Source organism: Galeopterus variegatus, unplaced genomic scaffold (genome assembly GCF_000696425.1).
Source record: "Galeopterus variegatus unplaced genomic scaffold, G_variegatus-3.0.2 Scaffold5981, whole genome shotgun sequence".
NCBI lineage: Eukaryota > Metazoa > Chordata > Mammalia > Dermoptera > Cynocephalidae > Galeopterus > Galeopterus variegatus.
In genome coordinates, this window is record NW_007732092.1 from 116,950 (window position 1) to 141,354 (window position 24,405).

A 24,405-nucleotide genomic window follows, 5' to 3' on the forward strand; every position below is an offset into this window, starting at 1 on the left:
TTCCTCCATCAAGTACACCACCACCACGTCCTCCAGCAGGAAGGGCTACAAGCAATGAAGTGCCACTACCAGCTCGTCCCACAATCCTCAGGCCCCTCAGTGGCTGTAGAATCCTCTACTCAGGTTTCCTGTCCTGTCCTGGCTTCTGGTTTCTCTTGCTCTGAGTTAGAGCTGAGGATGCTTTGTGCCCTCATTTCTCCTCTCTGTCTATACCTGCTCCACCTGAGCTTCCACCATTTCATCCAAAAGCCCACCTCTGATTTACATCATAATTTACTCACAATTTTTTATCTCCACCTTCAAGTACCTACACTTGAGGCTGAGCATTATAAGAAATTTATCTCTTCCCCTTTTTTTTATAGAAAACCTCCCGGGGTGTTACTGTAGAATGGGTCACTTTCCTTTCATTTCCATTGGCCCCCAAATTATCCATCTTTCAAGTGTTGTGAACCTCCCTTGAAGTGTCCGTGAGAGCACAAGTGGCGAGTCCTATGATGGACACAGTCTGTACCCTTGTGATGTTTTCTCTGCTCTTTGCTCCTTTGCAATTGCTAAATAAAGCAGATTTATAAAATAATGCATAGTGCCAATGTTTCTTAAGATTTTTCAACTTGCAAACACCTTTTTATATTTAAAAGATAATCCAAATCCCCTGTGCTTCACTCCCCTCCTTTCAGGTGGTTCAACGTATAGCATTATGACATCTTGACCTTCAGAGTCTCTTCCCAGATCAAATTCCCCTTAAGTTTCGGCAAGTGGTGTGGGAGGAACCTGGTCCACCATTATTGTACACTCTGTTTTAACTGTCCATACCAGGGACTATTAGCTTAGTCCCTGTGACTTGGCCTCTAAGACCACTTTTTCTCTACACCAGAGCTCACCCTAAATGCCCATTTTGAGAACATGCTGGCCATTTAGAGCAAAAGTCATTTGACAAGACAATAAGATATTTGATTCATACTTACACTTGCTGTATGGCAAAAAACTTGCTTGATGATGTGTAACAGCAATTACTATGTGCATAAGGAGTTGTATTTTTAGAAATGTATCCTTAGGAAATAGTACAGCAGTAGAAAGGCGTATGTACATGGATGAGCATCACAACAGTGTTCACAACAGGGAGATATTGGAGACATGAAAGCTGATAAAATTAAGGATCCAAAGAGCCAGACAGAAAACTGATGCACTTATTTCTTGAAGCAAAGGCAAAACAAAAACAGAAATTTTCTCCTTTTCATACCCTACGCCTTTCACACAGACTCAAAGACACAGAGTAGGTGTCGCTCAGAAGAAATGGTCCTATTCTTCTCTCAGGAGTGAGCTGAGCTGGTTTGAAGTCTATGAATGGGGAAGGGAAAACTCAAGATAAGGGGCACTGGTCAGTCAACTAACATTCTGGCTCTCACAACACTAGAGACACTTTCTTGGACTGGCTAATCTGTAGAGTGTGTCTCTGGATCCTGCTGCGTCAGGACTTATCTCCAATCATTCCCCCAGCAACCTGGGCAGATTCCCACATTGTCCCCTTCTGTTCAGACTTCCCCTGATGCAGGTATGTGATGACTCTTCTAAGCCCACTTATTATACTTACTATTATGTACCCATGAGGCACAATGGAAATAGAAATAACTGACAAGGAAAATTATCCAGGATATAGCAATTTTTTGTATAAAAAGGATGTTAAAAAACAGTATTCACACACACACATACATACATATATATATTTAAATTAAATCAAAATCTTGTGGTGCATGGACATTTAAAATATAACAAAGGAAAACTACAAACAACTTTTTGTCAATAAATGATAACTTAGATGAAATGCACCAAGTCCTTGAAAGACACAAATTACCAAAACTCACACAGGCAGAAGCAGATCATCAGAATAGCTGTGTACATGTGAAAGAGATTGAATCAATAATTTATAACCTTCCAAAAAAAGAAAGCACCAAGCCCACATATTTTTATTGGTAAATTCTATCAACATTGAAAAATGAAATGGTGCCAAATCTCTACAATCTCTTTCAGGAAATAGAAGCAGAGGAAGCACTTTCTAACACATGCTACAGAGGCCATTATTACTCTAACACCAAAACTAGATAAGGACATTTTGAGAACGGAAACTATGGACCAACATTTCTTATAAACATAGACACAAAAACTTTCAACAAAATATTACTAAATTGAATACTACCAAGAATATAAAGAATTCTACTCTATGATCAAGTGGGATTTACTCTAGATATGCAAGGTTAGTTTAACATTCAAAAGCAATCAGTATGACTCACTACATCAAAAGGCTAAAGAAAGAAAATCAGATGATTATAATAATTGGTACAAAAGAGGTATATGACATAATCCAATACCCATTCATGTTAAAAAAAAAAAAAAACTCAGCAAACAAGGAAAAGAGGGCAACTTTCTCAACTTGGTAAATAACATCTAAAAAAAAATCCTATAACTAACATCATACAATTGGTACAAAAGAGGTATATGACATAATCCAATACCCATTCATGTTAAAAAAAAAAAAAAAAACTCAGCAAACAAGGAAAAGAGGGCAACTTTCTCAACTTGGTAAATAACATCTAAAAAAAAATCCTATAACTAACATCATACATAATAGTGAGAAACTAGGCCTTTTCCCCTAAGACTGACAACAAGGCAAGCATGTCCTCTCTCTCTACTGTTAGTCACACCGCACTGGAAGTCCTAACTAGAGCAGCAAGATGAGAAAAAGCAATAATAGTTGAACAGATTAGAAATGAAGAAATAAAACAGTCCATATTCTCATGTGACGTCATAGTTTAGGTAGAAAATCCTAATCCACCAAAATCTTCCTGGAAGTAATAAGCAAGTATAAAACATTGCAGGATCCAAGTTTACTAGACAAAACTAACTACTTTCTTATATATTAGCAATGAAGACCTGAAATTTGAAATTAAATATCAATACCATTCACAATAGCACCAAAAGTTTAAGGATTAAAGCATAAATCTAACAAAAATACATAGAGAATCTATAGATGGAAAACTACAAAATACTGATAAAAAATGAAAGATGTAAGTAAATGAAGAGCTATTCCATATTATAGATTGGAAGATTCATTATAATTAAGCTTTCAATTCTTCCTAACTTGATTTGTAGATTCAACACAATCCCAATCTAAATCCCAGCAAGCTATTTTGCAAGTAACAACAAACTGAATGAAGTTTGTATGGAAAGGCAAAAGGCCTTTGCAAGGTGAATAGATGAAACACAGGCCAATTTTTAGGGTGGTGAATCTCTCTGTATGAGACCATCTATCAACATTGAAAAATGAAATGGTGCCAAATCTCTACAATCTCTTTCAGGAAATAGAAGCAGAGGAAGCACTTTCTAACACATGCTACAGAGGCCATTATTACTCTAACACCAAAACTAGATAAGGACATTTTGAGAATGGAAACTATGGACCAACATTTCTTATAAACATAGACACAAAAACTTTCAACAAAATATTACTAAATTGAATACTACCAAGAATATAAAGAATTCTACTCTATGATCAAGTGGGATTTACTCTAGATATGCAAGGTTAGTTTAACATTCAAAAGCAATCAGTATGACTCACTACATCAAAAGGCTAAAGAAAGAAAATCAGATGATTATAATAATTGGTACAAAAGAGGTATATGACATAATCCAATACCCATTCATGTTAAAAAAAAAAAAAAAAACTCAGCAAACAAGGAAAAGAGGGCAACTTTCTCAACTTGGTAAATAACATCTAAAAAAAAATCCTATAACTAACATCATACTTAATAGTGAGAAACTAGGCCTTTTCCCCTAAGACTGACAACAAGGCAAGCATGTCCTCTCTCTCTACTGTTAGTCACACCGCACTGGAAGTCCTAACTAGAGCAGCAAGATGAGAAAAAGCAATAATAGTTGAACAGATTAGAAATGAAGAAATAAAACAGTCCATATTCTCATGTGACATCATAGTTTAGGTAGAAAATCCTAATCCACCAAAATCTTCCTGGAAGTAATAAGCAAGTATAAAACATTGCAGGATCCAAGTTTACTAGACAAAACTAACTACTTTCTTATATATTAGCAATGAAGACCTGAAATTTGAAATTAAATATCAATACCATTCACAATAGCACCAAAAGTTTAAGGATTAAAGCATAAATCTAACAAAAATACATAGAGAATCTATAGATGGAAAACTACAAAATACTGATAAAAAATGAAAGATGTAAGTAAATGAAGAGCTATTCCATATTATAGATTGGAAGATTCATTATAATTAAGCTTTCAATTCTTCCTAACTTGATTTGTAGATTCAACACAATCCCAATCTAAATCCCAGCAAGCTATTTTGCAAGTAACAACAAACTGAATGAAGTTTGTATGGAAAGGCAAAAGGCCTTTGCAAGGTGAATAGATGAAACACAGGCCAATTTTTAGGGTGGTGAATCTCTCTGTATGAGACCACAGTGGTGAAATCATGACACAATGCTTTTTTCAAAATCCACAGAATTTTATAGCACAGAGTAAACCTTAACATATGAAACTTTAAAAATTTTTTTAAATTTGAGAGATACCAGAATGAAATGCAATGTGATGAAATAATCTAACTGTGTTACAAATTGTACGAAATAACCTCATTAAAGGGGTAGGGTAAAAAAGCCTGACTTAAGTCACTTTGGAAACGACTGGCATTTGTAAGACTACAGGCAAAAGGAACTATGTGTAACCACTGTATTTGAAGTCGTTAAGGTTGTTTTTCATAGGGTATGGCTCAACAATTCTGAAACCACTATATGTGTATTAGTGTTCTCCAGAGAAATGGAACCAATAGGTTATATATATGTGTGTGTGTATAATAAAGCTCACTCTCTCTCTCTCTCTCTCTCTCTCTCTCTATATATATATATATATATACACACACACACACACATATATATATACACATATATATACACACACATATGTATGTTGTATGTGTGTGTGTATGTAAACAGAGAGAGAGAGAGAGATTTATTGCAAAGAATTGATGGATGTGGTTTTGGAGGCTGACAAATCCCAAAATATGCAGTCAACAAGTCGGAGACTTAGAACAGCCAATGTCTTAGTTTGAGCCCAAAGACAGGAAAAAACAATGTCCCAGCTTAAAGGCAGTCATCAAAGGGAATTCTCTCTTGTTCAGCCTTTTTGTTCTATTCAGCTTTTCAGTTAATTTGATGAGGCCCACTCACATTCATGAGGGCAATTTGCTTTACTCAGTCTATCTATTCAAATGTTAATCTCATCAGGAAACACACTCACAGAAATACCCAGAATAATGTTTTATCAAATATCTGGCAACCTGTGTTCCATTCAAATTGACACATAAAATTAACCATCACAAAATATACTGTGGAATAGCACAATTAAGAAAATGGATGGCAGGTAGTTGGAGCCAGGGTTTTTTTTTTTGTTTTTTTTTGTTTTTAATTTTGTCAATGTACAATGTGGTTGATTATTATGGCCCATCACCGAAACCTCCCTCCCTCCTCCCACTCCCCCCTCCCGCCCAAGAGGAGCCAGGTTTTTCACTTCTGTTGTGTGAGGTTGCAGGTAAGCAAGGGAAGAGGCTAGAATGACCTATGCGGTAATAAATTAGAACTGGAGACATCAGCATGAACTTGTGTTTGGCTTCATATAGACACAGGTGGTTACATATAATAATATATAGAAATATGCATATCACAGGGGCTAGTATACACACGTATATTTCCTCGCTCTGTCACCTAACAAGGCCTAGAAGCAATGACACACACACACACACACACACACACATATATTTAAGTGATAAAAGCAAGTTCCAGAGCCGGCCCGGTGGCGCACTGGAGAGTGCACTGCTTGGGAGCGCGGCGGCGCTCCCGCTGAGTGTTCGGATCCCATGTGGAGACCGGTTCCCGCTCAGGGCGCAACACCGAGGGTTGCGATCCCGTTGCCAGTCCCTGGTGTGGGCGCGACACCAAGGGTTGCAATCCCGTTACCGGTCAGTAAAAAAGACAAAAAGGAAAAAAAAAAAAGCAAGTTCCAGAAGAGCATTTATAAAATGCTTAACTGATGGAGTTTGGATGTGTTGTCCCCTCCAAAAGTCATGTGGAAATTTGATCCCGAGTGTGGCAGTGTTGGAAACTGATGGAGTCATGGGGGTGGATCCCTCATGAATGGATTAACGCTCTCCCTGGGGGAGGAGGGAGTAGTAAGTGAGTTCTTGCTCTATTAGTTCCCACGAGAGCTCGTTGCTTAAAAAGACCCTGGCACCTTCTCTCTCTCTTGCTTCCTCTTTCCATGTGATCTGCTTGTACCCACCAGCTGCCTGCCACTTTTCCGCCATGAGTAGAAGCAGCCTGAGGCCCACGCCAGATGCAGCTGTCCCAGCATCGTAAGCCAAATAAATCTCTCTTCTTTATAAGTCAGCCAGTCTCAGGTATTCTGTTATAGCCACACAAACGTACTAAAACACTTAACGTTGAGTCAGAAAGAAGGACGAATACTAACATATAGATACATGTTTGCTTATATGCTTTTAAAAAATAAGGAATGCAAGGATCAGCCAAACACTAATAAAGATGATTACCTGTGGGGGATGGAGGGAACAGTATTAGGTCTCACAGTAAGCTTAACATGAGAATATCTGGTACAACTCACCCTGTCCCCCTACCCTCTCCCTTTCTCTCAGGCTGGTGCGTTGCAATAAGAACATCTTGTACAGGCTGGTGTGCTCTGATAAAAACATCTTGTACAAAACAAACAAACAAAAAAACGCAAAGCCATCAAGGAATGCTGAGTGCTCAGAATAGTTGCCCAGCCCCGTCCCAGGCCATCCCTATAAAGCCTCTGCTAGTCTGTACGTGGGTGGAACACTGATCTTTCAGTTTTCCCTCCAGGTTTGCTGGAGTAAACTCCCTCGTTTGATAATGTTTGGCTCAGAGTCCTTTATTCTGTTTGTCCTGCTGACCTAACAAACAGCATAGTAAGAGCACACAAGAATGGCAGTAAGACTTATGTGAATATAACTTATTTATATTTTACTTTGAAATGACATAAGTGCTTTACATATTTTTTTAAATATCAAAAGGGACAAGAAAGCCGTCCTCAAAAACAGAAAACAAATGAAATTAGCTCTATATAAATTGATAGTGAAATCGCAGTGTTTGCTTCTGAATTTACCTCAGTAGCATGTTAAATGAGACACCATGAAAATGCAATTAGAAAAACCCAAAGACTGTAAAATTAAAATGGACAATTAACCTGGTTTCTTTAATAAGTAAATTTCAAGGGAAAAAAATGAAGGGAGATTTTATAATTTTAAAGATTTAAAAGACATTATTTAAAAGATATATCACTCAAATATAATAGGAATGGTGCTTATTTGGATCCTGATTTAAACAACCAAAATAGAAAAATAACACGAATAGGGATATTTGAAGATGGAATAGGCATGATGTTAAGGAATACATAAATTTTTAAGATATAAAAATGGTATTTTGGTTATATTTTTAAAAGTGTTCATCATTTAAGCACCAATATTGAATTATTTACTAAAAAAAGATGATTTCCGAGATTTGCTTTCAAATAATTTAGGGTTGCTGAGGAAACTGGGTGGAAGTACGGAAGAAATAAGGTTGGCCATGAGATAATAAGTGTTAAGCTAAGTAACATCTATCTATATAGGGGTCTGTTATGTTGTCCTATTTCTCTACTTTGAAATTTTACATAAAAGGAAAAACAACTCATTTAACATTTGCAATCATTGGGGAAATATGGTAATCACCCTGTTGAGGCAAATTCAGCAAATCACTTGTGATCTCCATTATCTCTGCCTGTACAAAAGATTAGCTGCAAAGAGAACAGCACTCATTACATTCTGATACGTTTGCTAGAGACAGGGACTAACCCCTAGCTTCAGTGGATTGAGAATAGTCTGAGACGAAGTCACCACTGGAGGCAGGAGAATTTTCCCTAGCTAAAGGAAACAAAAAAAACCCTCAGTATTTCATAACTTTTCTTTTTTCTTTTTCTTTTTCTTTTTTTTTTTTTCATAACTTTTCTAACAGTCCTGCTGTGATCTCACTGTTTGTAAAGCCCAGCCCTTCCCAACCTGCAAGCTCACCTTCCAGGACTGAGCCCAGCCCATTTCTACCATATATAAACTGCTGCCGGGAGGCACATAGCACAGTTCTGCTCCTCTCCTCCGCGCTCCAGCCTCTCCCACTTTGCGCAGCCTTCTTCTCTTCAGGAACCATGTCTAGCAAATCCACCATGAGGAGCCACAGCACTAGCCACCGTGGCTTCAGTGCCAGCTCAGCCAGAGTCCCCGGGGTCTGCCGCTCTGGCTTCAGCAGTGTCTCCATGTCCCGCTCCAGGGCTAGTGGAGGCCTCGGGGGAGCATATGGAGGGGCTGGCTTTGGCAGCCGGAGCCTCTATGGCCTGGGGGGCTCCAAGAGGATCTCCATTGGAGGGGGCAGCTGTGCCATCAGTGGTGGATATGGCAGCAGAGTTGGAGGAGGCTTTGGCTTTGGAGCTGGAGCCGGGAGTGGATTTGGTTTCGGCGGTGGAGCTGGTAGTGGCTTTGGGCTCGGTGGTGGCGCTGGCTTTGGAGGTGGATATGGCGGCTCTGGCTTCCCTGTGTGCCCCCCGGGAGGCATCCAAGAGGTCACCATCAACCAGAGTCTCCTGACTCCCCTGAACCTGCAAATCGACCCCACCATCCAGCGGGTGAGGACTGAGGAGCGGGAGCAGATCAAGACCCTCAACAACAAGTTCGCCTCTTTCATCGACAAGGTGAGACATGAGACCGAGCCCTCCACAGGGGATTTCAGAGTCCCGAGTTGGAGAAACAGCAAACTTCCTACCAGGGGAGGCATAGGAAACAGGGAGAGGGGACTCAGACCAGCTCTGCACAGGGAGGCCAGCTTGGCTCCGTGTTGACAACAGGCAGCAGGTGATGGGAATCATTTAGAACTACGGAAACTCCTAGATGGTCCCTGTTCCTGCCTAGCAAGAACTCTCAACTTTGTTAAACCTGAAGCACAGACAAGGCAATGAGAGAAAGAAGGGTCTGGGAGACCACCAAAAAATGCCACTGTAAAACAGCTCTAGGGCTCTGGTGAGAGGGAGAAGAAAATTTTAAAAAAAGAAAAAAAGGAAATGAATATTGTGACTGGTGTAGAAAAAAATTACTCAGAAACATTTATGCAATCCACAGAAATACTAATATATTACAGGAACAGAGAATGAAGATGAGACCACACTACTTCAGAGGAGACATGCACTAAGTTGGAAGTTAGACATCCCCTTTTAACTGAAGTTCTATCTGAAATATAAACTTTCTGCAGTGTGTAAGGCAAATACTATATTTAACTAAGATTTGTGATTATACTTGTAAAGAGAAGGAGGAGAAATGTTGAAAGTCATTGATTGGTTCCATAAATTAGAGAGTGAGAGCACCTCACTGGTCCATGAGGGAATTTCTCCATTTGGAACTCTGGAGTACAAAGGAAAAAGATTTGGGGGAGCAGAACTCTGTCTGAACCTCTGTGCATGCTCAGTAGCCCAGCACCATAGGGAACCTCAGAGCTGCTTGGCGGCCTTATAACACAGACAACTTGTTTCTTTCTGCCTTTATCTGGCAAATGACCATCTAGTCTGCTCTCCAGGTACGGTTCCTGGAGCAGCAGAACAAGGTCCTGGTCACCAAATGGACCCTGCTGCAGGAGCAGGGCACCAAGACCGTGAGGTAGAACGTGGAGTCTATAACTGAGGGCTATATCAAGAGCTTCAGGAGGGAGATGGAGAGTATGCTTGGTAAGAAAGGCCGTCTGAACTTGGAGCTCAGAGGCATGCAGGACCAGGTGGAAGACTTCAAGAACAAGTGAGTGAAAGAAGGGAAATGGGCTCAGTTTCCTGAAGCACATTCTTTAAGACTACTGGTCGACCAGGTCCAGCTATGGGCAGACTCTTTAGCAAAACATGTCCATGGAAACGAAAATCACACATCATTGCCTAAGAACAAAAGAAGTTATGGAAGGAGGAGCAAGATTAAAGTGAAAACTTTAGCAACAGCAAAAATCATCTTTAGGCTTTCTGTGGCAGAAAAGCTAAATTGGATATATGTCAATTATAAAAAGTGTTAGATCCCAGGCTGCCTTTCTGTTTTATACTACTCACTGACTTAAATATCTCTTCCCCTTTCTTCTTGTAGATATGAAGATGAAATCAACAAGCGCACAGCAGCAGAGAATGAATTTGTGACTCTGAAGAAGGTGAGCTGCTTAAGTCCGGGCTTTAAAGTGGTTTGCTGAAAGGGAAGAAAGACTCTGTGTCCCCGTCCCCAATGAGATTATAGAGCTGGTCAACTCAGCTGACCCCAAGTTGTTGACTCTTTCCCTAGGACATGGATGCTGCCTACATGAATAGGGTTGAACTGCAAGCCAATGCAGATGTTCTTAAAGAAGAGATCAATTTCCTGAGAGCCCTCTCTGAAGAAGTAAGCATCTCCACCACCTTTATTTACTCTGATGGGGATCTGCAAAGGAAAGATTCTCAGTGTTGGGGACCTCTGTAAATGTCAAAGGCAAAGATGATCTTACAATCTTCTGTCCTACAGGAGCTGTCTCAGATGCAAACCCATATCTCAGACACTTCTGTGGTCCTCTCCATAGACAGCAACCGTAACCTGGACCTGGACAGCATCATTGCTGAAGTCGAAGCCCAATATGAGGAGATTGCCCAGAGGAGCCGGCTTGAGGCTGAGTCCTGGTACCATACCAAGGTGAGCAGTGAGCTGGTGGTTGCTAAGGAACCCCTGTGTCCCACCCTTAATACCAGAGGATGCAGACTTAATTGAAGAAATCTGCTGCAAGGAAGCTGGCGTCCTCTTACAGGATGTGTACCCAGAACTGCTGGAGTAGACATTTATAAAACTTACACCCAAGTCTAGGAAGCAAAAGCATACAGATTCAGGAGGAAAGCTACCATAGATAAAGGCTTAGTAAGCTTCACTCTGAATGTTGACTCTCAGAAACACAGTGCAAAACATTGCCAGTCCCTAGGAGAACTAGGCAGTCTGTGGTCCCATAAAGAGGATAGACTGTGATTCAGTTGTACACTTTCCAAAAACCATGTAACAACATGAACTTTTCCTAAAGTTTCTTCAGGAGAAGCCATTAGGTCAGGTCTGTTTTATGCCTGATTCAGAAGGGAAACTGATCATTTGCATGTGAAAAGCCATAAACCCCATGTCTCTCTCCCTGTGCACTGCAGTACGAGGAGCTGCAGGTCACGGCGGGCAGACATGGGGACGACCTGCGCAACTCCAGGACGGAGATTGCCGAGATCAACCGCATGATCCAGAGGCTGAGATCTGAGATCGACCACGTCAAGAAGCAGGTACTGTGGGGGACAATGGTGAAGAAAAGGAGCACTTCCCTGCTAGATCATCGGGCAGTCATCAACCACTTGGGGGGATAATTCCTGGGAATTGAAGATATACCAGATAATGATAAAATAAAAATAAAATGAAGAAGTAAAGATACACCAGGGCAAGGAGGAAAGGTAGTGCCTACCCTTAGTGGGTACCCACTAGTTAGGGAGAGGAGGATTTCACCCAGAGCATGATACAAACATATGGACAGAACCAATCCCAAGTTGTCACAGCAGTAAACTATAATCTTGAGGTATTGCAAAGGGTTTACTTACGAAGATTGATTGAATTGGAATTGCATAGGAACAAGCTGGTGCGAAAAAGGGCAGTCTAGAAAGCATGAGAAACATTGTTGCAAATCTGCTCAAGATTCCAGGTAAGAAGAGAATGAAGCAAGGGCAGAGGACAGAGAGTAGTGTTGCCCAAGTGTGTGAGACTCGAGGTAGGAGGAAGGCACAGGTTCTAGAGTCTCATGTTAATATTCACTCATTACATCACTTAAAAGGGTTATAACTTTGTGTACGTTACTGTGGCATTTATGAAAGCATCATAAATGGTCCTGATACAGCTTTGGGGACAATATTCCAGACAACTCCTTGGGTCCATTTCCTCCACTTGTCCCTTGTTCTTGTGTCCACTGTAGTTTCTCCCACCAGTAATGAACCGCATTCTCATGCAGGTTGATTAACAAAAAGAGTCATAAATTTTTGTCAAAAGAACCAGACTAGACAAGGACTACAGAATGGAAAAACACTGCATGGAAACAGTCAGAGCTCATTCAGCATCAATTTTGGGTCCCAGGACTCTTCCCCACTGGGAAAGAACCAGGGCTACTGTCCTGTGGAGCACCACACTACAAGCCCACTCCGCTTGCTTTCCCCTCCTAGTGCGCCAACCTGCAGGCCGCCATTGCCGATGCCGAGCAGCGTGGGGAGCTGGCCCTCAAGGATGCCAAGAATAAGCTGGAAGGGCTGGAGGACGCCCTGCAGAAGGCCAAGCAGGACATGGCCCGGCTGCTGAAGGAGTACCAGGAGCTGATGAACGTCAAGCTGGCGCTGGACGTGGAGATCGCCACCTACAGGAAGCTGCTGGAGGGCGAGGAGTGCAGGTGGGTGACTCGCTCAACCTCCTCAAACGTCTGTGTACATCTTCAAGCTGTGAGGCACCGAGCACACTAGTCATGGCCGTCATTGTTATTCCTGGAAAACACCTAAAAGAGCAGTTTCCCATGGGCTGCTCCACAGATTGAGGCTTCCCCTAATGGCTCTCTGAGGTCTCATCCTCCCTGTGTTCCTCTCTCCTAGGCTGAATGGTGAAGGCGTTGGACAAGTCAACATCTGTAAGTATCCTTGCTTGCCATCCTGCCTTCACTTTGCACTCTTGTGACTGAGCTCAGGCTGGCAGAAAGAGCTCACTGTGTCTTCTTTGTCCTTGTCCCCTCCCCACCCCAGCTGTGGTGCAGTCAACTGTCTCCAGTGGCTACGGCGGTGCCAGCGGTGTCGGCAGTGGCTTAGGCCTGGGTGGAGGCAGCGGCTACTCCTACAGCAGTGGTCACAGCCTTGGGGGTGGCTTCAGTTCCGGCAGTGGCAGAGGCATTGGGGGTGGCCTCACCTCTGCCGGGGGCAGCAGTTCCTCCATCAAGTACACCACCACCACGTCCTCCAGCAGGAAGGGCTACAAGCAATGAAGTCCTGCCACCAGCTCTTGTCCCACAATCCTCAGGCCCCTCGGTGGTTGCAGAGCCCTCTCCTCTGGTACCCTGTCCTCTCCTGGCTTCTGGTCTCTCCTGCTCTGAGTTAGAGCTAAAGATGCTTGGTGCCCTCATTTCTCACGTCTTCAACACTTTCTCCACCCAAGCTCTCTTTGTTTACCACCAGAATGTCAACAGTCATTGTTAGAGGCAGGCAGTCTTTTGATGTTACTATATTATTATCAGATTTATCAGTCAGCCATAATTCAGAGAAGAAAATGACGTATGCCCCACTTAAGAACTGAAGGTCATTTTGGGTCCTGCTGCTAAATGGAGAGTCTTCCCTTTGATTTCTAACTGTCCTGCCCATTATAGCTGCACTCGGGAGTTCCCCAGCTCACACGTAAGTTGTCCTCATCTTCCTTTGCAGTGTCCCTGAATGCTGTGTGACACAGCCTGTGATGTACGGAGTCTCTGTCCCTGTACTGTTTTTTCTGCTCTCTTTGCTTTCTTTTTTTTCTGTTGAATAAAGCAGATTTGAAATATAAAATTTTTGTGTTAGATTGTATTGTTGATCATGAATTGGTTCAGAAACTTTCTCATCCAAAATTCTGTCCCTCATCTTTGGGGAGCCATCCCTCACCCCACCGACAACTCACCACACTTCATACCCTCCTCTGTCAATCAGCATTATGTGCTACTGTAGTATTCTCTGGGTGGATGATCACCAGCTACTATTCATCCCTCTACACTCTGGGCCCTTTCTCAAAATAGAGACTTTAAAAACATTAGGACAGAAAGAGATGCCAGGTCCTGGAAGCTGGATGAGCATAATCTGATAATCAAGGTTCATTTGTTTTTCATTTTCAGTCCCATCATTTGGTGGCTTGGTCCCCACCCTGATCTCTGAGACTCCCTCAGAGACCCCACCTGCCCTCACCTCCCACCTCCACCCCCAGTTCCCCAGGAAAACACTGCACCGATCCTGCAGAATGGAAACAGTTGGTAAAAAGACAAGATGCTTGACTCATCTCTATGATTAAGACTTTTGCCACAAAGTTGTTGTTTTGATACAACATCTAAAATCTATCAGTCAAACCAATTGGTATGATAAAGGATCATCCCCAGATCTCTGTGTATGGATTTAAAGCCACATAGTGCTACATATATTGGAATTGGATTTGACACAGTCCAAAGATACTTGGGTTCAACTAAAGAACTTAGAAAAGGCTGATTAAAATTCACAGGACTATACTTCTAAAAACAGTGAATTTGACTGCCTTTATTATAACTCCATAACCCTGAAAATAAGTGAAGCTGTAAACAGGCAATAAAATAAATTGATAAAATCTCAAAACAGCATTAGCCAGAGATTTTGCTTTGGAGTACTGTCAGCAGAGATGAGTTTGAAAGATGGTTTGTGTTGACAGATGTCATTCACATTAGTACGGAGATGGTTCTGGCTGAGCAACTTTCTCCTTTGATGATAGGATGCCAAAAAACCATTTCAACGGTAAACTTTCACAGAAATTTTGACAAGCAAAAACAGATGTTAGAGATTCATTTGAATCTACCCAGATATCAATGTCAGGGTTATAATTTTGACTTTCAGCCAAAAACAGACTACTTTTTCGGCCATGTTTACACAAGCTTATCTAGAATCTGGCTGATCAGGCGTTCTATACCAGGTCTTACCTGTAATCAGAAGAATACAAAGCAAGGAAAGCTTCCACAAGAACAACAATGGCCATCTCAGCTGTAATAATATTTTGTTAATTCAAAGGCACAGCAGAGACCCTCTCCCCTGGGTCACTAATCATGTTGAGGTCTAGCATTATGGCTGCTGACCAGATCACTAGGCAGAGGCTTTGGAGCTGGAGAGACCTTGGGGGACTAGTGACCTCCCTCCCTTTTTATCATTGCAGCCCTAGTGTTTGAGGTCAAGGGCATGATGGAAGCAGAGGTTAGGAAATCTCATGTTGTACAAAGCCCCAAAGCTGGTAGGGAAGTTTCCTAGTGTGCTAGGCACAGACTCTGTTCTCCCTCCCCGTGTGAAAAGCTCCAGGACAGCGAGTTACCTGCAGGCTTCCCTCACCACCCTCAAGTGAAGCCCAGACAAGTGCTCAGTTCTGAAGAGGCCAAAGAGATGCCAACTGTCTTGATACTTAGAGTAGGCATTACTATTCTAGTCACCTATGAATGGATCTGCCCAGATGCCCAGTTAAATTTGTTTCAAATAAACAATAAAAATTTATTGTGTAAATACATGCCCCAAATTGCATGGTACATACTTATACTAAAAAATTATTTGTTATTTATCTGAAATTCAATCTAAGCTGTACTGTCTGTATTTTTATTTGCAAAATCTGACAACCCTACCTGTGAAACAGACCTGCCCTCACGTTGAACTACAGACAAGGGCACTGGTGGTTGGACTGCAACTCCTGATTTCCACTGTAAAGGGCAGACAACAGGCAAGGCCCAAACTTAAGACTCTCCAAACCACCCCTTGCTGCCACCTCAGGCCTTAGCTCCAGGCTACGGCTACCCATCACCCCAACACAGATCAGCTCAAAACAGCCTGGGGCTCTCTGGGGGTGTCTTAATTTTTGTGGTTCTCATTGTAGTTCCTGATGTCCATGCCTTCCATATGTTTCTACAATTTCTCAGGATTGATTCTTCGGAAGGGAGACAACAGCTGGTTGGCCATCTTGGCAGGAACTTGAGTTGTGAATTGTTTTTAAAGGACATTGTATTTATTTATTATGTTTGTGATTGATTAAAGGATGTTTGCATGGGTGATGCAGATGTGTGTTTCAGAGGAGGGGAAGGTTATTTCCACCTTATACAAGTAGACACTAGTTGAACTCTGAAGGACAGCATTTTGACAGCTCATTAACGATGCATGACTTGTATTGACAAGACAAGCTGGGTCAAACATTTGAAGAGGCTTTTGAGGTACTGAGGCAACACTCAACTGGAGATCTTCAGTTCTCCCCAGATTACAAAAATTACTTGGCTTTTATCAACCATGGTCCTCATGTCAGAGGAAATTCCAGTTGCAATGGGGTGTTGTCTATAGAAAAACCTGTCTACAATTGGAGAACTGTAACAAACAGTGCTGTGGACTTCTATTTTGAAGGGAATATTCATCAGTCTCTACAGAACATGACTGAAAACCAGCTGGCATGTCTTGCTGTTCTCCAGCAAAAGGGAGGAAAAGGCAGGAAGAAGTTCCAACTGTTTGAAGACCTTCATAAATCCCAGTGGAATCCTGAGATGGCATCTTGTATTCAGTGGGTATATAAAACCAAAGTCATCTTTCAATTTGTGTCAAAAAATAAAGAAAAACTTGCCAAACTTTGTGGAAAAAGAAAGGAAACCAGAAGACTGTGATTTATCAGAAAACGGCGAGAAGAATTATGGAAGTACTGGAGAAATCATCAAAATCTGGAGAAAGCAAACTTCCCAATTCAGAAAGGCCATTCTCCAAAGATGTGGAAAAAGAAAGGAAACCAGAAGACTGTGATTTATCAGAAAACGGCGAGAAGAATTATGAAAGTACTGGAGAAATCATCAAAATCTGGAGAAAGCAAACTTCCCAATTCAGAAAGGCCATTCTCCAAAGACTGTCCATCCTATTTCTTGGGGAAAAAGATTTCTACTCATAATATGTTCAACCCGATCAAGAATATCTCATTTTAAATAATTGGAATGTAAATTATGATTAAACATGAGCTAAGTCACCCTAGTTGCTAAATATACTCTCCCATTTTATTGTTTCCTGGCACTGGGAATCCCAAAAATCTTCAGGATTTTTCTCTTATAGCAAATACTGAAGAGAAAACAAAATTAACTGTTGCTATCTTCCATCACATAGCATATAACCTATACTAACTGGTGGGAAATTCCACCAATGAACAACTTTATTATTTCAAATGGTCAAGCACCATGTGGAAGAATAGACTAAATGTTCTTGCTCTTACTATTCTCTATGCAACCACCTTCTTCTAGATTAACAATGCCAGTAGAGATTATTTGATTTATATGCTGATTTAAACATTTTCTTGTCATATACTCACGTGAAAAATTAACATATATCTGATGGCTTTACAACAAACAAATGTTTACAAAACAAGATTATATATAATGCAGTACTCTCACTAAGCTGCGTTCATGGCTTTTAAAACTTCAGTGGAAATGTCTATTCAGGTCCCTTGCCTGTTTTTTAATTGGCTTTTTTGTTTTCTTGTTATTGAGTTGTTTGAGCTCCTTTTATAGTTTGCATATTAACCCCTTGCTGGATGCATGGCTTGCAAACATTTTCTTCTAATTCATATGTTGTTTCTGCACACTGTTGATTATTTCCTTTGCTATGCAGAAGCTTTTTAGTTTGATGTAATCTCATTTGTCTGTTTTTGTTTTTGTTGCCTATACTTTTGGGATCAAATCCAAAAAAATCATTGCCCAGACCAATGTCATGTAGTTTTTCCCCTATGTTTTCTTTTAGTAGTTTTAGAGTTTTTGGTCTTATGTTTAAGTCTTTAACCCACTTTGATTTGATTTCTGAATATGGTGTGAGATAAGGATTCAATTTTACTCTTCTGCCTATGGAAACTGTTTTCCCATCACCATTTATTGAAGAGACTGTCCTTTTCCCAATGTGTATTCTTGGCAACTTTGTTGAAAATCAGTTGTGGGTTCATTTCTAGGCTGTGTCTGGTTTTCTTCCCAATACCACACTGTTCTAATTACTATAGCTTTGTAGTATGGTTTGAGATCAAGTGGTATGATGACTCTAGCTTTGTTCTTTTTAGTCATGATTTCCCTGCCTATTTGGGTTTTCTTGTGGTTCCATATGAATTTTGGTATTGTTTTTTTCTATTTCTATGAAAAATGACACTGGGATTTTGGTAGAGAATGCAGTGAATCTGTAGATCACTTTGGGTATTATGGACATTTTAACAATATTAATTATCCTACTCCATGATCATGAATATCTTTTCATTTATTTGTGTCTTCAGTTCTTTCATCAACATTTTACGGTTTTCAGTGTGCAGGTCTTTCATCTCCTTTGTTAAGTTTATTTCTAAGTATTTTTCTTTTTGTAGCTGTTATGAATTCTTCTCTTGATTTCTTTTTCAGATAGTTCATTGTTGGTGTTGCTACCAATTTTTGTGTTTTGATTTTGTATCTTACAATTTTATTGTATTCATTCACTACTTCTAATAGTTTTCTGCTGGAGTCCTTAGCATTTTCTATACATAAGATCACGTAATCAACAAACTGTGACAATTTTATTTCTTCCTTTTCTATTTGGATGCCTTTTATGTTTTCATTTTGTCTTATTGCTCTAGCAATGACTTCTAATACTAAGTTGAATAGAAGCAATAAGAGTTGGCATCCTTGTCTTGTTTCAGATCTTAGAGAAAAGGCTTTGATTTTTCACCACTGAATATAATGTTAGCTGTAGGCTTCTCATAAATGGCTTTCATTGTGTTGAGGTACATTCCTTCTATAACTAATTTGATGACAGTTTTTATTATGAAACGATGTTGACTTTTGTCAAATGCTTTTTCTGCATCTAATGAGGCAATCATGTGCTTTTTTGTCTTTCATTCTGTTAATGTGATGTATTCCATTTATTGATTTGCATATGTTGCACCATTTTTGAATCTCAGAGATAAAGACATTTCTCAAAAGAAGGCATACAAATGGCTAAAGATAAATGAAAAATTTCTCAACATTGCTAATCACTAGGGAAGTGCAATTAAAACCACAATGACATATCATTTCATACCTGTCAGAATGGCTTTTGTGAAAGAGATGAAAGATAACAAGTGTTGGCAAAGATGTGGAGAAAGAGAATTCTTGTACACCGTTGGTGGGAATGTAAATTAGTACAGCCATTATGGAAGACTGTATAGAGTTTCCTCAAAAAACTAAAAATGGGATTACCATATGTCCCAGCGCTTTTGTGAAAGAGATGAAAGATAACAAGTGTTGGCAAAGATGTGGAGAAAGAGAATTCTTATACACCGTTGGTGGGAATGTAAATTAGTACAGCCATTATGGAAGACTGTATAGAGTTTCCTCAAAAAACTAAAAATGGGATTACCATATGTCCCAGAAATCCCACTTCTGGATATTTAGCCAAAAGATTTGAAATACATTTGGTGAAGAGACATCTGGACCCCAATGTTCATTGCAGCACTACTCACAATAGCCAAGTTATGGAATCAACCTGTGAGGGGTCTTCAAGAGTTCATGGAAAGATTCGTAGTATCTTTTAATTCTATTTTTCCATGAACTTTTTGAAGTACCCTCATAAGTGTCCATCAATAGATAAATGAACAAAGAAAATATGGTATATATATATATATATAAATGGAATACTATTTAGCCCCTTAAAAAAGAAAGAAATTCTGACATTTGTGACAACCTAGATGGAAGTGGAGAATATTATGCCAAGTGAAATAAGTTAGGCACAGAAAGACAAATACCACATGTTCACTTATATGTGGAATCTAAAACAATAGAACTGATAGAAGCAGAGAGTAATTAGTGGTTACAGAGGGTAGGGGGTGAGGAGAATGGGGAGATGATGGTCAAAGTGTACAAAATCTCAGTTAAGACAGGAAGAATATATTTTTTTCTTTTTTTTGAGTTCTGTTGCAAAGCATGGTGAACACTGCTAATAACACAGTACTGTACATTTCAAAATTATTAAGAGAATAAATTTCAAATGTTCTCACCACAAAAAATATTAAGTATTTGAGGTGACGAATACGTTAACCAGCTTGATTTACTTGCTACATATTATATTCATAAATTATAACATCACTTTATAACCCAATTTAGGTAATTATTATTTTCATTTTTGTACTTTCCTGCTACAATTTAGGTAATTATTATTTTCATTTTTGTACTTTCCTGCTACAATTTAGGTAATTATTATTTTCATTTTTGTACTTTCCTGCTACAATTTAGGTAATTATTATTTTCATTTTTGTACTTTCCTGCTACAATTTAGGTAATTATTATTTTCATTTTTGTACTTTCCTGCTACAATTTAGGTAATTATTATTTTCATTTTTGTACTTTCCTGCTACAATTTAGGTAATTATTATTTTCATTTTTGTACTTTCCTGCTACAATTTAGGTAATTATTATTTTCATTTTTGTACTTTCCTGCTACAATTTAGGTAATTATTATTTTCATTTTTGTACTTTCCTGCTACAATTTAGGTAATTATTATTTTCATTTTTGTACTTTCCTGCTACAATTTAGGTAATTATTATTTTCATTTTTGTACTTTCCTGCTACATATGAATAAATATCCTACTTTTCCCTCCATTGAAATACCACTTTTATTCCACACTGAATTTATACATTTTCTCTTCTGTTCAAATTGCTCTCTTTGTCTGATCATACCATTGTAATTAGAGCTGTATATTACACATTGGTTTCCGAAACAAGTCTTCAATGTTTGTTTTCAATGTTTCCAGGTTATTCTTGTGCATTTTGTTGTTGCTGTTGTTAAGTAACCCAAGGTATCTTAGAATTCTTGTGTTGTGAATTAGAACCTTATTTTTTTCTGTCATATTTCCCAGCCTCTGGTAACCATTATTTTACTCTATACTTCTATGTAAACTACTTTTTTTTTTTTCTTATTCCACATATGAGTGAGATCAGGCAGTGTTTGTCTTTCTGTGCCTGGCTTACTTCACTTGGCATGATGGTCTCCACTTCCATCCATGTTGCTGCAAATGATAGGATTTCATTTCTTTATAGTCGAATAATATCCCATTATGTGTTACACTTCCCTCTGTGTAATGGAGATGAAAAAAAGGAAAGAATTACTCAAAGCACCATGAATAAAGTTTAGAGGGACTGCAGCCCACCGGGGACTGCAGCCTCGATTCAAAATTAGCTTTTCTTTTTATTGTCAAGACAAGGAAGTTTCACAAGAAAAATCAGTTGATTCAATCATCAAAGAAGGATATAAAAACAAAAGCAGTGTTACAGAAGTTAATTTTGGCTAAGTATAGCTTAAACAATGAAAACTAGTAACATCAGTAAAATTAACCATGTGACATTACAGAATACAATTTGTGAAAAGCTAAATTGATCCACCAACAAACGGCTTGCATTTTCCTTTCCACATATTTTCCTACAGCAATTTCCTTAGCATATTTAAACAACAATCAAGCAGCTTCCTCAATATATCTTAACAACAATCAGTAGGGTAAGCAGTCAGTAGTCCTTCCAGCCAAAATCGAACCAGAGACCTAAAATAGTCAAAGCACACAACCCCATCCCTAAACAGTGATTAGAATGATTAGATGGGCTTTTGCCAAGCTATCTGTGGACTTTAGTCCTCTCTCAGGGGCTTTGGCCCCATGCATGCATTTACTTAAGAATCCTATTCTAAGATCAAAGGAGAATCAAGATTTCTAACCCCTCAACAATTATGTATATATACCACAGTTTTTTTCATCCATTTATCCATTGATGGACAGTTAGGTTGATTCCATCTCTTGGCTATTGTGAATAGTGTTGCAATGAGCATGGGAGTGCAGGTGTCTTTTCAATATATTGATTTTATTTCCTTTGGTCATGTACCGAGTACTGAGATAGCTGGGTCATAAGGTAGTTCTATTTTTAGTTCTCTGAGGAACTTCCATACTGTTTTCCAAAGGCTGTACCAATTTACATTCCTACTAATAATGTAAAAGAGTTCCTTTTTCTCCACCTCCTTGCCAACATTTATTTTCTGTCTTGTTGATAACAGACATTCTAACTGGAGTGAGTCGATATCTCATTGTGGTTTTAATTTGCATTTCCCTGATGATTAGTGATTTTGAGCATTTTTTGTGTGCCTGTTGGCCATTTGCATATCTTCTTTTGAGAAATGGCTGTTCAGGGCCTTTGCCCATTTTTAAATTGGGTTATTTGTTTTCTTGATGTTGAATTATTTGAATTCTTCCTATATTCTAGATGTTAGCCCCTTGTCTTATGTGTCATTTGCAAACTCTTTCTCCCATTTTGTAGGTTGTCTCTTCACTTTTGATTGTGTCCCTTGCTGTGTAGAAGATTTTTAGTTTGATGTAGTCCCATTTGTCTATTTCTGCTTTAGTTGTCTGTGTCTTTGTAGTCTTCTTCAAAAAAACGCTGCTCATTCTCATTTCTTGTAGTGTTTCCCTTATGTTTTCTCCTAGTAGTTTCATGGTTTGGGGTCTTAAATTTAGGTTTTAATCCATTTTGAGTTTATTTTTGTGTATGGTGAGAGATAGAGGTCTAGTTTCAATCTTTTGCATGTGACTATCCAGTTTTCCCAGCACCGTTTATTGAAGAGACTGTCCTTTCCCCTGTGAATATTTTTGGCACCTTTGCCAAAAATCAGTTGGCTGTAAGTGCACGAGTTTATTATTGGGGTCTCTATTCTGTTCCATTGGTCTATTTGTCTGTTTTTATACCAGTACCATGCTGTTTTGGTTACTATAGCTTTGTAGTATATTTTGAAGTCAGCTAGTATGATGCCTCCAACTTTGTTCTTTTTGCTCAAGATTGCTTTAGCTATATGGAGTCTTTTGTGGTTCCATACAAATTTTAAGACCATTTTTTCTATTTCTGTGAAGAATGTCATTGATATTTTGATAGGGATTGCATTGAATCTATAGAGTGCTTTGAGTAATATGGACATTTTGATGATGTTAGTTCTTCCAACCCATGAACATGGGATATCTTTCTGTGTATTTGTGCCTTTTCCAATTTCTTTCAACAATGTTTTATAGTTTTTGTTGTAGAGTTTTTCACCACCTTGGTTAAATTTACTTCTAGGTATTTCTTTTTTCCTTTTTTACTTTTTGGTAGCTATTGTGAATGGGATTACTTTCTTGATTTCTTCTTCAGCTATTTCATTATTGGCACATAAGAAGGCTGTTGATTTTTGTGTGTTGATTTTGTATCCTGCCACTTTATTGGATTCCTTTATTAGTTTTAGTAATTTTTTGGTGGAGTCTTTAGGGATTTTAAATGTATGACCATGTCATCTGCAAATAGAGATAGTTTGACTTCCTCCTTTCCAATTTGGTGCCCTTTATCTGTTTCTATTGCCTATTGTGCTGGTTCAAATTTCCAGTACCATGTTGAATAAGAGTGGGGAAAGTGGGCATCCTTGTCTTGTTCTAGATCTTAAAGGAAAAGCCTTCAATTTTTGTCCATTCAGTATGGTATTAGCTGTGGGTTTATCATACATGACCTTTATTGTGCTGAGGTACATTCTTTCTATACCTAATTTATTGAGTGTTTTTATCATGAAGGGGTATTAGATTTTATCAAATAATTTTTCTCCATCTATTGACATGATCATATGGGTTTTTTTCTTAATTCTGATGGTCTATATCATATTTATTGATTTGCATATGTTAAACCACTCTTGCATCCCTGGGATGAATCCTACTTGATAATGGCGAATGAACTTTTTAATGCATTGTTGGATTTGGCTTACTAGTATTTTGTTGAGGATTTACACATCTATGTTCATTAGCGATATTGGTCTGTAGTTTTCTTTTTTTGTTGTGTCTTTTTCAGGTATTGTTATGAGGGTAAAGCTGGTTTCATAGAATGAGTTTGAAAGTATTACCTCTTCAATTTTTTGGAGGAGTTTGAGAGGAATTAGTGTTAGTTCTTCTTAAAATGTTTGGTAGAGGGGGAGCAAGATGGCGACGGGTCTGGAGTGAGCGTGCCAGAGGACAGAGAGAGCCTGTGAAGTGTGTGCTGTGCTGCCAGAGTACTATTTGCATTTCCAAGAGCAACAAAAAAAAAATAAATCACTGATCAACTAATCTACAATGAAAAAAAGCAACCACAGTCTCGAGGTTTTAGGGCCAATGCAAAAGAAGATTCCTGAGAGCGCGGCAACCGCGCCGGGAGACCGAGCAGCCCAAGGCAACAAAGGCCAGGAAAGATGGCAGCGGCNTTGAATCTACCCAGATATCAATGTCAGGGTTATAATTTTGACTTTCAGCCAAAAACAGACTCTACTTTTTCGGCCATGTTTACACAAGCTTATCTAGAATCTGGCTGATCAGGCATTCTATACCAGGTCTTACCTGTAATCAGAAGAATACAAAGCAAGGAAAGCTTCCACAAGAACAACAATGGCCATCTCAGCTGTAATAATATTTTGTTAATTCAAAGGCACAGCAGAGACCCTCTCCCCTGGGTCACTAATCATGT

The 24,405-nt window shown here is 39.3% G+C and overlaps 1 protein-coding gene and 1 pseudogene across 1 annotated transcript; both read left to right on the plus strand.

The window, feature by feature from the left end:
- Positions 1–8,289: 8,289 nt before the first annotated feature.
- LOC103605675 (keratin, type II cytoskeletal 6A-like) lies at positions 8,290–13,436 on the plus strand. Its single transcript, XM_008590295.1, is given in 9 exon segments — positions 8,290–8,829; positions 9,705–9,919; positions 10,250–10,310; positions 10,439–10,534; positions 10,655–10,819; positions 11,311–11,436; positions 12,358–12,578; positions 12,775–12,809; positions 12,922–13,436. Coding segments are annotated over 9 exon segments (1,695 nt in total). The 3' UTR covers positions 13,158–13,436.
- A 1,675-nt stretch (positions 13,437–15,111) lies between these two features.
- On the plus strand, positions 15,112–16,897 carry LOC103605678 (annotated as a pseudogene).
- Positions 16,898–24,405: the final 7,508 nt, after the last annotated feature.